The sequence below is a fragment of the Ostrinia nubilalis genome, chromosome 6, assembly GCF_963855985.1.
Source record: "Ostrinia nubilalis chromosome 6, ilOstNubi1.1, whole genome shotgun sequence".
NCBI classification, from domain to species: Eukaryota; Metazoa; Arthropoda; class Insecta; order Lepidoptera; family Crambidae; genus Ostrinia; species Ostrinia nubilalis.
Window position 1 is genome coordinate 14,576,597 of NC_087093.1, and position 12,042 is coordinate 14,588,638.

The following is a 12,042-nucleotide window of genomic DNA, read 5'->3' on the forward strand; positions in this document are numbered from 1 at the left end:
TGTTCAAAAGGGATCGTAATCGTATCAACTCGAGGCGGTCAGTATTATTTGTATGAAACTCCATACTGCAACGCACACGTCTTATCTGCACCGCAGTGGCGGATTTACAGTTTTGCCGCCCGTAGGCTAGGGTGGGGTTGGATCTTTATTTAACTTTTATCTTCTGAAATCGAGTAAGCGTCATCTGAAATCTGCCGCCCCTAGGCCGCGGCCTATACGGCCTATTGACAGATCCAGGACTGCTTCACCGTAACGTAAACGCCTCGCCTCGCAATGAGGGCTATCGTTTTAGCGCTCACCAGTTGGCGCCACTGTAGAGTAAGGTCCTGTCACTTGCTAGTAGCGAAGACAGTGGCGCCAGCAGCTGGTGAGCGCTAAAGTGGTAGGAGGACTATCGCATTTGCATTCATCAAGATGGCGCCACTGTAGAGTAAGGTCCTGTCAATCGCCAGGGGTGCCAACTGTTAAGTATAAAAACGATAGCCCTCATTGACAGTGCGCGAAAGGCGATGACAGCTCTCGAAAGATACGGTGTTGATCTCTTTCAGAGTTGATAAGTCTGCTATGAGCTTTAAAATCGGCAAACTACCTTTTCAACATTTTCCTTTTTCTTAAAGTTAAATGAGTCATGTCACTGTTTCTAATGCTAATAGCTACCAAAATCTTGAATTATATTTTTGAGAAAACAATAATGTAAATTACCTTTACTCACGAATTAGTCATACAATTTCGCAATAAGAGATTCTATTAATATATTTATCATTAAACTAATCTATTCTTTATATTGTTATCTGTCTTGATTCAAGTTCTATCGTGCAAAGTGTACGGCTAAAGAGAAGTGTAATTTCCATGTCGTTTACCTTATTGTGAATAGAAGTACTTCAAAATAGACATTGACTCATAGATACTTGCATTTTGAAGAATATCTTTTGACGAGATCTTTTTTGCTATACATGTCTGCTATTGAGGGACTCCGCTATGAACTTGCACCTTAGATTATTTATTTGCATGTCACATAGTGAAGTCAGGTCTAAAAACTTCACAGATCACAGAAACTAAAGGTGAAGTATGAAAAACTCAATAGGTACTTTAAGACGTCATGATGGTGGGAAGTGACTGGATGCGGGCAGCGCTGGCTGTACGGTCGTTGTGAAAATCAGTGGGGGACAGACCTTTATGTGAATCACACTTATGGTGGAAAGGATCAAAAAATTCCAAAAATTTTACTTCTATAATTTCTTTAAAGCATGCGTTTAAAAATCCCATGTTAGGTTTGCAGGTATTTAACTCGGAACGTAGGTACGTATATTTAACTGGGGAAGACATTAACTTATTTTCCTGGTTTTAGTTTTAACAATAAAGGCATAACTTAAAAATTTTACACTAGTACAATAAATTCAAAAATCTTGTGTAACTTGGACGTTTAATTTGATTGTGTTTTAAATCATTAGATTACTGAAAAGAAACACCGATTAAAGTCTAAATGTTATCAATCTGTAGTGTTGAGTCATTAAATTACTGAAATTAACAATGAACGTGATAAGATTTGACTATCCCATTTATATTAGCGAGTGCCTGTTATTTGTTATTAGACGCTGTCTGTGTATGAATGAGTGTGGTTTATTATTAGTGTTTAATTTATTTTAAAATGATCTTATTATTTAAATTATTTTTGAGTGCACTCTGTATAGTTGTTGTAAATTCAAACCGCAACAATGTCATGGATTGGGATCTATATGAAGAAGTTATTGATTTGGAGCAATGTGGAGAACAACTGGCCTATATACAAAACCATACTTTGCTGATGAGTCGATGTAAGTTTAAAATAATTTAAAATCACTATTCAACTATGAATGCTAATAAACAAGTCATCGAAGTAATAACTTTTTCAACTGTAGCATTTTTTCTGTATTCATGTATGTATTGAACACTCTTTATTTTATTGGATACGGACTCCAAATAAAACAAAATTGGATGCGTTAAAGCTTTATTTGAAACTAGCTTTCTGCCCGCGGCTTCGCCCGCGTGGAATTTTGTCTGTCACAGAAAAACTTTATCGCGCGCGTCCCTGTTTCAAAAACCGGGATAAAAACTATCCTATGTCCATTCCCGGGACTCAAACTATGTCCCTGCCAAATTTCATCGAAATCGGTAAGCGTAACAGACAGACAGACAGACAGACAGACAGACAGAGTTACTTTCGCATTTATAATATTAGTTGGGATTAGTTGGGATTAGTTGGGATTAATTAACGGCAAATGACGTTATTATAACGCGCTTGTTCACAAAATTACGTCACGAGATTTCAAATAAATTAAATATCAAGTATTTTTAAAGATTCCCGAAAATATTAATATTTTTATAGATTTAAATCACTCATATTCCTCATAAAACTTAACATACCAAAACTTACTAGATTTTAATAACTCCTTACGATTTTTTACAGTCATTGACGCCAGCTTCAGATTCCCCCCTAGAAGTATTCTCAAAGGCAACACGAGAGACACGGGGAGCTATTTCCAATGCCTCGACATCAGTCATCAGACAGCAGACATGGACATCAGAGGAAAGTACTCTGTTGTACAAATACCCTTACAACAAGACGACTTTGAGTTCCCAACTTTACCTGATATACCTGAATGGCCTGAATTACCCCCTTTACCGAATATCACCTGGCCTATTATTCCAAATCCAAATAGCACTGAAGAAGAATCAGGTGAATCCACTGAGGAACTGTTTGCCAAATTCCATGATTATCAGATGATGAGGTATGGTGCGCACTTTTTGCTGGGAGACGGCATCGAACCAAGGTTAGTTTGCTTATTAACTGTAATTCAGTTTCCAGTATACCTATCATGTAGTCTTTCAGAGTTTAGGTCTGAGAAACCTGTATCAGACTTTTTAAGTCACTAAAGGCGTCTGATATGACACTATCAGATCAACGGTTGATCTTAACCTCTTTTATATTTACACTAGCGGCCCGCTCCGGCTTTGCACGGTTGCAATGGAATTTCCCGGATTTTCTCTTCTATAATGTACATGTTTTATACCTATAAACCTTCCTCTTGAGTCACTCTATCTATTGAAAAAACCGCATCAAAATCCGTTGCGATGGTTCTAAAGATCTCAGCATACATAGGGACAGACATCGTAAAGAGACTTTGTTTTATACTATGTAGTGAAGTTTCAAACAATTAAACGGAACCTTAGACTTAGGAATAACATTTTAAAAATCAGATTAATATCTTAAATCTAAATAAATAATGATGATTTCAGAGCTGCAGCGGATAGTCCATTAGCTGGGATGCAAATGGAACTGGCTATGTGCATCCCAAAAGTGTGCACATCAAAGTACGCTTTGGATTTCGTGACTAACAATGCAACTAGCAACTTGACCATGACTGAAGCTTTCGTCCGACTTCCAAATGACAAGCCGTGGGTAGCTGCTGATTACGTGGCAATGTAAGTATTAAAATCAAAATTCGAATCAAATGAAAAAAAAAATACATTTTTACACTATCGAGATTCATCGTTACAATTATTTTGCTGATTTATTAACTAAATTTTATTTCAAAAGTATTATCTCCTTTTAGCACCTGCATGGTTTTTAAATTCCGAGACAGATTAATAAGTGGTGGTGTTATCTAAAGTTTGAGGATAATTTTATTGTTTTGATTTGATTTGACAAGTTCAATCTTATTTTACTATTGAAAAGGGAACATGCTGCAATGATTGCTTAGCCATATAAATATAAGAATTAGTCTATACCATAATATAAGCTCATTATTTTGTTTCGAAGTTATTTAGGTTTTTTTTTCTTTTTACAGAGTTATATTCTCCATAATTGGTTTTTTGACTGTGTTGAGCACTGGATATGATGTCCGACATACAATACTACTTGAAAAAGGTAAGATATGAAAATCATACAGAAAAATAACTATCAAGAACAAAATCTTAATAAATAGAACCTCTATTGCTTTAAAAAGTGAATTTCCTAATCGGTTTAGGAAATAATATTAACTATTTTATCATCAAAGATTATCTAAAAATTAATTGGAAATTCTTATTTCGTGTAAATTATTATCGTTAAAGATTAGAAATATGAATCACTTGCAAAAATTATAAGGAGAATAGAAAAATTGCTGTAAGAACTTGGATGCCACCATAGTATTGTGGGATTGGGAATAATTCTACGTTTTTTTTATTTATAGATCCAAAGAGAGCCAATAAGATCTGCACGCTATTTTCTGTTTACACAAACACGAAAAACTTTTTCGTTTTCGCTTCGAATCCCAATGCGATTACTTGCCTTGATGGAATCCGCTCCTTCGCCATGATGTGGGTCATCGTGGGACACACTTTTGTCACACAAGTGACTTATATTCCAGAGAATCCTTTGGATATACTTGAAGTAAGTAGCAGATATACTACCAAGAAGTTTATGTAAAATTCTTATTCAAACTTTCCCACATTTGCTCCCGCGTGACTTTATTGTATTTGAGATCTAAATTTTAGCTACTCGTGCCTATACTTTGCTTGTTTATTCATTCATCAGTGTGATTGAAAGCAGGATTTTACATATTTTATGAGATTTATTAAAATTTTGCATCTTTGTTTTAGTTTATGAAGTCATTTTGGGGCTTATGGATCACTAGTGCAACCATCACCGTAGACACATTCTTCATGATCAGCGGTTTGCTTATTGTCTACACGACAGCAGCAAAAGTATCAAGAAGTAAGTTGAATACACGTTTTCTATTGTTTCGTAGTTTGTGACGTATGTTGATAATCATCTCCGTAAATTAATTTTGTGATATCTGGCGAAGATAGTTAGTATGATTATTACATATCTTATCTAAATTATTTTCGAATCAAGGTAGATTTTAAAGATTTGGTGTTTAAACTGTAATTAAATAAAATCGAAAATTTCTAAGCAGGCAAATCTGGCGATTCAAGGCATGTCTTATAGTCACATCTTTTTTAGTCTCCATCTACCACTTCTTCAATATTTGCCTTACTATCACTTGACTCATTTTTTACCTTTTCTTCCAGGATCTTTGATAAGGAAAATCCACCTCTTCTACCTTAATCGTATTCTGCGTATGTTCCCAATATTAGCAGCTATGGTTCTGATCGAAGCTTCGTTCCTTCATAGAACCACAGACGGTCCATACTGGAACGTGATGACCACGAACGTCAACGATTGTAGAACGAATTGGTGGAGTACTTTGCTGTTTATACAGAATTGGGTCAATCCTTTGAACCAGGTGAGTTTTTAATAAAATCTTAAAAACATAAGAAGTGTGACTTATATTTTCTTGTCTCAGTAGTCTGAGCAGTTACCCAGCAAGTTAAAGGCTTCCACAGATCAAACGCGGGTCAGAAGCAGTGCGGGTCAGTTGCAGGGCGGCTGAGGCACACTGAAAGCAGCGCAGTTTCAAAGCAGTTGCAACGCAGGCGGTTGTCAAAAAACCGCTTTCAACGCGCTGCGTCCAGTGTGTCATGCTAATATGGCTGCCATTTTTTTTTTTTTTATGCTAGCCAAGGCAGGTATTTGACCGCAATCGCACCTGGTGTTAAGTGAGATGTAGCCATAGTAATACAACAGCGCGGACCCGCGTTCGCGCCGCTTCTGACCCGCACCCGTGCCGCCTCGTTTGTCGTTCGGCAGTTACAGTGCGACGCGGTTGGAGCGCGGGCCCGCGTTCGGTGTAACACACTTTAAAGAGTTTCTTGTATTACAACTTGCGCGGGCCCGCATTAAATCTGCGCTGCTACTGCCCCGCGTTTGGTCTGCCCAAGGTTTTTTAAGGTTGTAGATTTAAATCCCACCGCAGAAAATACGTCATGTACAAAACATTAAAACTCCAATTTTTTTTCAGTGCCTGTACCATACCTGGTATCTTGCCGTGGACATGCAACTACATATTGCATCTCCCATCATATTGTTCTGGATCTTGGGACAGCGTTCCTTCAGTGCCTGGTGCGCCATGGTCGCATCTCTCGTCGCGGCAATTGTTGGAGCCACAACGTATAACTTTATCAACAATTTCCAATCTGCCGTTATTCCTTTAGGGTATGTATTATTAGTATTAGGACGTCCACTGCTGAAAATAGGCCTCCCCCAATGGTTTCAATGTTGCCCGGTTGGTAGCGTCCTGCGTCCAGCGCCTTCCTGCTACCTTTATGATGTCGTCGGTCCACCTTGTGGGTGGACGTCTCACGCTGCGTTTTCCGGTACGCGGCTTCCACTTCAAAACATTGCTGCCCCATCGGCCGTCAGTTCTGAGTACTATGTGCCCCTTGCCACTTCAGCTTGCTAATCCGTCGTACTTGTATAGTCCACAATATCAAAATAATAGTTTAAGTATTGTTAGCGTTACTTCCTTTTGCAATCAAAGATTCCGTATCAATTCTGTGGCTTCACCAACTTGTTAGAGAAATGCCAGTTTTTAATATCTCGGACTATAGATTGACAGACTTGTTCTGATACAAACTACTTTACTGCTTCCATTTATTACAGACGACCTGCTGCAGATTTACCTGTTTATTTGAGCAGTTATTACTTCCACACATTAAACCGAATCTCGCCATTCATCATCGGAATGATGGTTGGGTACGTGCTTCACCTGTATCGTGGGAAGACAGTCAGGATGCCAAAAGTATGTTTGAGTTATACTATAGTGAACAATTCATTCATAGATCTGTCCAATGTGTGATAGGCTTGGCGTCGTCACCGTCATCATCATCACAATTGCCACTGCAGACCCTCTCTAATTTTCCAAAAGCAAATGGAAGACTTGGTCCAGTTATTTGTCCTACTTGACAGGCTTATAAGGACTTCATAACGCTTAATAAATATATGAATAGGCCTTTATGAACCGACATAACTACGAGCTGTGGGTACAAGTACAAATAAAAATTGATCTGTACGATTCCATAGGATATTCAGTTTTATGTGTTATCAAACAATGAATAAGTTTAAACTAACCGTAAACCGTAATCATAATCTTCTAATCAATATTTACATTGTGCTTATAAAAGCTTCCAATAAACGATATAGTTTCTAAACCTAAGTACCTAGCATTAGAAGCTCGTGAGTGGCATTAATTTTATCAAATTTCTCATATAATTGATCCACGTGCCAAAATCTATATCATAATGGCCATTTAAATCTGATAGATTGTGTAATGGATAAGAATTATAAAATTCAATATAATCATACTTGTACCTATCTAATAGATGGAGATATAATATTTGAATGTTAGTTTAAAAGAAACCATAAATATCTTGTTACGTATAAGCCCGCAGATGATTAAGGCCCAAAACAGACGGTGAAAAGCAACTGCAACGAAACTACAACTGCTAGTTACTTTTGAGTTGCATCTAAGTTTCTGCCATAGCGTCTGTTGAGAGACCACACGTCATGACGCGACCAGTTTGAAAGTTTCAAACTGGTTTCATAATGCAACTCAAAAGTAACTAGCAGTTGCAGTTTCGTTGCAGTTGCGTTTCACCGTCTGTTCTGGGCCTTAGTCTTAAGTTCCCAGATGAATATGTAGATTATGTACATGTTAATTAGTAAAATCCTCCATTTGCCTCTGGAAAATTAGAGAGTCGTGCTCCTGCAGCGGAGACTGAACTACCTGAGGATGATGATGTTAGTTAGTAGAATGATATTATTTGTTCTAAGAGATCGCAATTTGAAGCTTTACACAATATTAATTTAACACTAGCTATTCTAGCGAACTTCGTACCGTCAGTAAAAAGTTGTCTTAACTTATCTATAAAATCGCAATATTAATTTCTGAAGGCAGCTTTTGTTTAACATTTTTTAATTTTCCAGGCATTAGCTGGTTTCCTCTGGCTCGTAGCAGCAGCAGTATCATTCATGATCATCTTCACCACGTACTTCAACATTCAGCCTGACTGGGACAACCAGCTGGCTGATAACATCATCAACTCTTCGATTAGACCAGCCTGGGCTGTTTGCATTGGTTGGCTGGTCTTCGCGTGTAAGAGCGGCTATGCAGGTGAGTTGAATTTCTTGGTTCAGTTTTTATAAGTGGCAACAGTGTGTTATATCAATAGTATGATGTTCTTCACTTTTGTGGTCACTTAACTGATGGAAGTTTCTTACCATGTAACTATCAGTTAGTATTATCTATCCGTTTGCCCAAAAAAGTATAGTATACATGCTACTTTTATTGTGCTGATTTTTCCATCGTCGGATAACTTTTAAACTGAATAATAAGTTTGGGACATTGACAATTTCAGTATGGAAAATATGTCAAAATGACAAGTTTATTCTTCAATTAAAAATTATCCGGCGATGGTTAAATCAGCCCTTTTTGACACAAATTACAAATAAATAAAGCGTTGTCCTCAGAGAATGAGTCTTGTATTTTATGTTTTTTTTTTGTTTTGAACCTATCTGATGTATAGCGTCACGCTAAAAAAGCAGATGTGACTCTACATCGTATCATATCTACACTTTCTAAAAATCGTTACGTTATCGAAATACAATATTATCCTTTGTGTTTCAGGTCCAATCAACTGGGTGTTATCGCTGCACATATTCAAGATCCTTGGCCGTCTCTCATACGCAATGTACATCGTACATTTCCCGTTAATATTTTTGATGAACGCCACTACACTTCATCCTATTTACTTCGCTGTGAATTACTCTGTAAGTTTATTACAATCAACATCATCATCATCATCATTTCAGCCATAGGACGTCCACTGCTGATCATAGACCTCCCCTAATGATTTCCACAATGACCAGTTTGTAGCGGCCTACATCCAGCGCCTTCCTGCTACCTTTATGAGGTTGTTGGTACACCTTGTGCGAGGACGTCCTACGCTTCCATTTATTACAATATTTGAAATCGATTATGACATTTTTAATGTTTTTACATGCACTTATTCAACAAGGAAAATAATTGAATTTTATTTTTCTTTCAGATGTACAAATTCTTTGTGGATTTCACACTGACCGTAATTGCGGCTTTCTGTTTGACCATATTCATAGATGCTCCTTTGACAAGCATTATCAAGATCTTCTTGGGTGGAGGTAATATTTTTTATTATTCAGCAAGTTTTATATAGAGAACAGCTGAGCACGGCAAGCTTAACACAGTAGCATCTTACGTCCTTCTAATTGGTTTCATTTTGCAACAAAAAAGTATAGTCTAATGTGCTGTTGGCTGTTCTAATCGAATGTGACCCTAACATTAAAAGCTGTCATAAAAATAGTTTCAGGTTACGAAAAAATAAATGTAACTACGGATAAAAAAACTGGCCTTAAACTTTATACAGAGCCAAGAATACAAAGTTTTCGTTTAACCTTACCTGCTAAATCTTTTCTCTTTTGTTGCAGGATCAAGACCACCATTAAAAGTGGTACCACCATCTGCACCGAAAGATCCAGAATTGGCTTTCAAAGCTGTGGACGTAGTGGACAACTGCTTACCAAATGATTACATGGCTAAGACGAGAATGTAACTGACGTTTTTACGGTTACAGAGAAACCACATTGATCTTTTCTCATTATTGGTTTAGTTTTGAAAATCAATATTGATTTTGTGGCAGGAGTGATCTGCAGTTTAATTACCTCCTTTTTATAAGGTTTTGTTAAGAAAATAATAAGTGACAATGATTTTGTACTCGTAGTTGCTTATTTATTGTTTGACAATATGATGACGGCACAATAAGTTAACTGTGGTATCATAAGTGTTATTTGCTTTTTTGCAACAAAATAATAATTTTTTTGTCACAATTTGTAGATCTATTGCTATACAATGCAAAATATTTAGTCATAAGTTTGTAAATATTAAAATAGTTCCTATTTATTTTAAGTAGTTGCTCATTTGAATTTATTGTAATAATTGTAAAAAAATATTGTGATTTAGTTTTAATAAGTATAATAATAAATAAAAATATATTGTTATAACTCATTGTTATAATTTTATTACACCAAAACTCAGTAGTCTTTACTCATGTGGTAGCAGTAACAATATTTTACAAAGCATAATGAAAACAAATGATAATGATAAATGTGATTCCTCATTTTCGGTATTTTAAATTGTATGACGAGTGACACTGATAGAGCAATGATTAAGTGATAATACTCGTAAAGGTTGGCCCAGATAACCTTATCTCTATTACATTTTTTTACTTTACAAATTAAATGACACCTTAATGTCACGACTAATGCTGAGCCAAGGGCCTCTTTGGCACATGACACTCAAAACCAACTCAAAATCGCTGGAAGATCTTGGCACAATGCTCGAAGACCTTAATAGAGTTTCCCAACAGGTAGGCCTGCGAATGAATATGGACAAAACAAAGTCCATGTTGCGCCCTACCCAGTTTCGGTTGGGAGCTCAATTCTCGAGATTGATGACAAGTATGTCTACCTCGGACAAACGATCCAGCTGGGTAGGTCCAATTTCGAGAAGGAGGTCAATCGTCGAATCCAACTCGGCCGGGCAGCGTTCGGGAAACTACGCAACATATTTTCGTCCAAAATACATCAGTGCCTGAAGACTAAGGTCTACAACCAATGTTTGTTACCAGTGTTAACTTATGGTTTGGAAACGTGGCCTTATACAGAAGCTCAAAGTTGCATAGCGTGCTATGGAGAGGGCTATGCTCGGTGTTTCTTTACGAGATCGAATCAGACATGAGGAAATCCGTAAACGAACTAAAGTCGCTGACATAGCCCGACGGATTAGCAAGCTAAAGTGACAATGGGCAGGGCACATAGTACGCAGAACTGACGGCCGATGGGGCAGCAAGGTTCTGGAGTGGAGGCCGCGTACCGGAAAACGCAGCGTGATATGTCCACCCACAAGGTGGACCGACGACATCATAAAGGTAGCAGGAAGGCGCTGGATGCAGGCCGCTACCAACCAGGCAACACGAAAAGCATTTGGGGAGGCCTATGTTCAGCAGTGGACGTACTATGACTGAGATGATGATGATGATGTATTGTGTACTAAATAAATTATATTATATTTTTCTATTCTATAAATATCTTAAATGACAAGGCATCAGGGCTGCGTCGTATCATCAAGAGATGTTTTAATATAAATACGTGTAAGGTAGGGCCAATCAAATATTTCTTAATTATCATTAAGATATAAAATCATTAAGAGGAAACTTTTGTATGCCTATATCTGTCTACCCGTGCGATGCCGGGGCGGGCCTCTAGTCTGGAAATAATTAGGTACCTACTTAAGCTAAATCCGATTAGTCGGAACTCAAGGATTAAGCGTGTCTGGGCGAAATTCTCGTCGCGTGCTAATCGCGTGTTTGTAGCATGCGAAAAATTCGCATTACTATGACAATGGAAAAAACTACAAAGGTACAAATTATATCGCACATCGACATGACGAAACAAACGAGCGTGATTTTCACGCGTTGATTCTGTTGGGGAGATAGCTATAGGTAAAACAGCGTTAGATGTCCATCCAGAAGGTGAACCGACCTCATAAATGTAGCAGGCGCTGGATGCAGGCCGCTACCAGCCGGGCAACATGGAAATTATTAGGAGAGGTCTATGTTTAGCAGTGGAAGTCCTATGGCAGATAGATGATGATGATTTATTAGGTAATTTATCTGATGATACCTAGGTGTAAGGTCTCGATCTCTTTGTTCCGGCGTTTCTTCTCAGCACTTGCCATAATGTTTGTTTCGAAGCGCTGGTGGGGCCCAAAAGATAAGGAGACATGTACAGTGCCCATTAAGGGCTACCTTTTTTACTGTATTTTGACGTTCATAAGTGCCACTAGTGGTCTAAATTGAATAAAATATTTTTGATATTGATATCCCGTCTTCTTTTATCTTTGAGAGAAGCTTTTCTTTATTACAAAGTGCATCACATGCGCTTTGTTTAGAGCTTTTTTAGTTTCAATACAAGTTGGACGAGCCGTTTGGTTTTATTACTCTACTATACCTTCTTTTAGTATGAGCGACGTGGGTTGTAAGCTAATAACGATACAATATTTTGATTTTATGGGTAATGATAGACATTTG

The 12,042-nt window shown here is 37.5% G+C and overlaps 1 protein-coding gene across 1 annotated transcript; it reads left to right on the forward strand.

Annotated features, from left to right (window-relative positions):
• The first annotated feature begins 1,585 nt into the window (after positions 1–1,585).
• Positions 1,586–9,955, forward strand: LOC135072679 (O-acyltransferase like protein-like). Its single transcript, XM_063966687.1, has 13 exons — positions 1,586–1,814; positions 2,447–2,810; positions 3,277–3,462; positions 3,828–3,907; positions 4,212–4,411; positions 4,621–4,735; positions 5,053–5,267; positions 5,883–6,076; positions 6,524–6,662; positions 7,847–8,033; positions 8,547–8,689; positions 8,968–9,076; positions 9,383–9,955. The coding sequence occupies exons 1-13, from the start codon at positions 1,649–1,651 to the stop codon at positions 9,505–9,507; spliced, it is 2,223 nt and encodes a 740-aa protein (XP_063822757.1). The 5' UTR covers positions 1,586–1,648; the 3' UTR covers positions 9,508–9,955.
• The last annotated feature ends 2,087 nt before the right edge of the window (positions 9,956–12,042 follow it).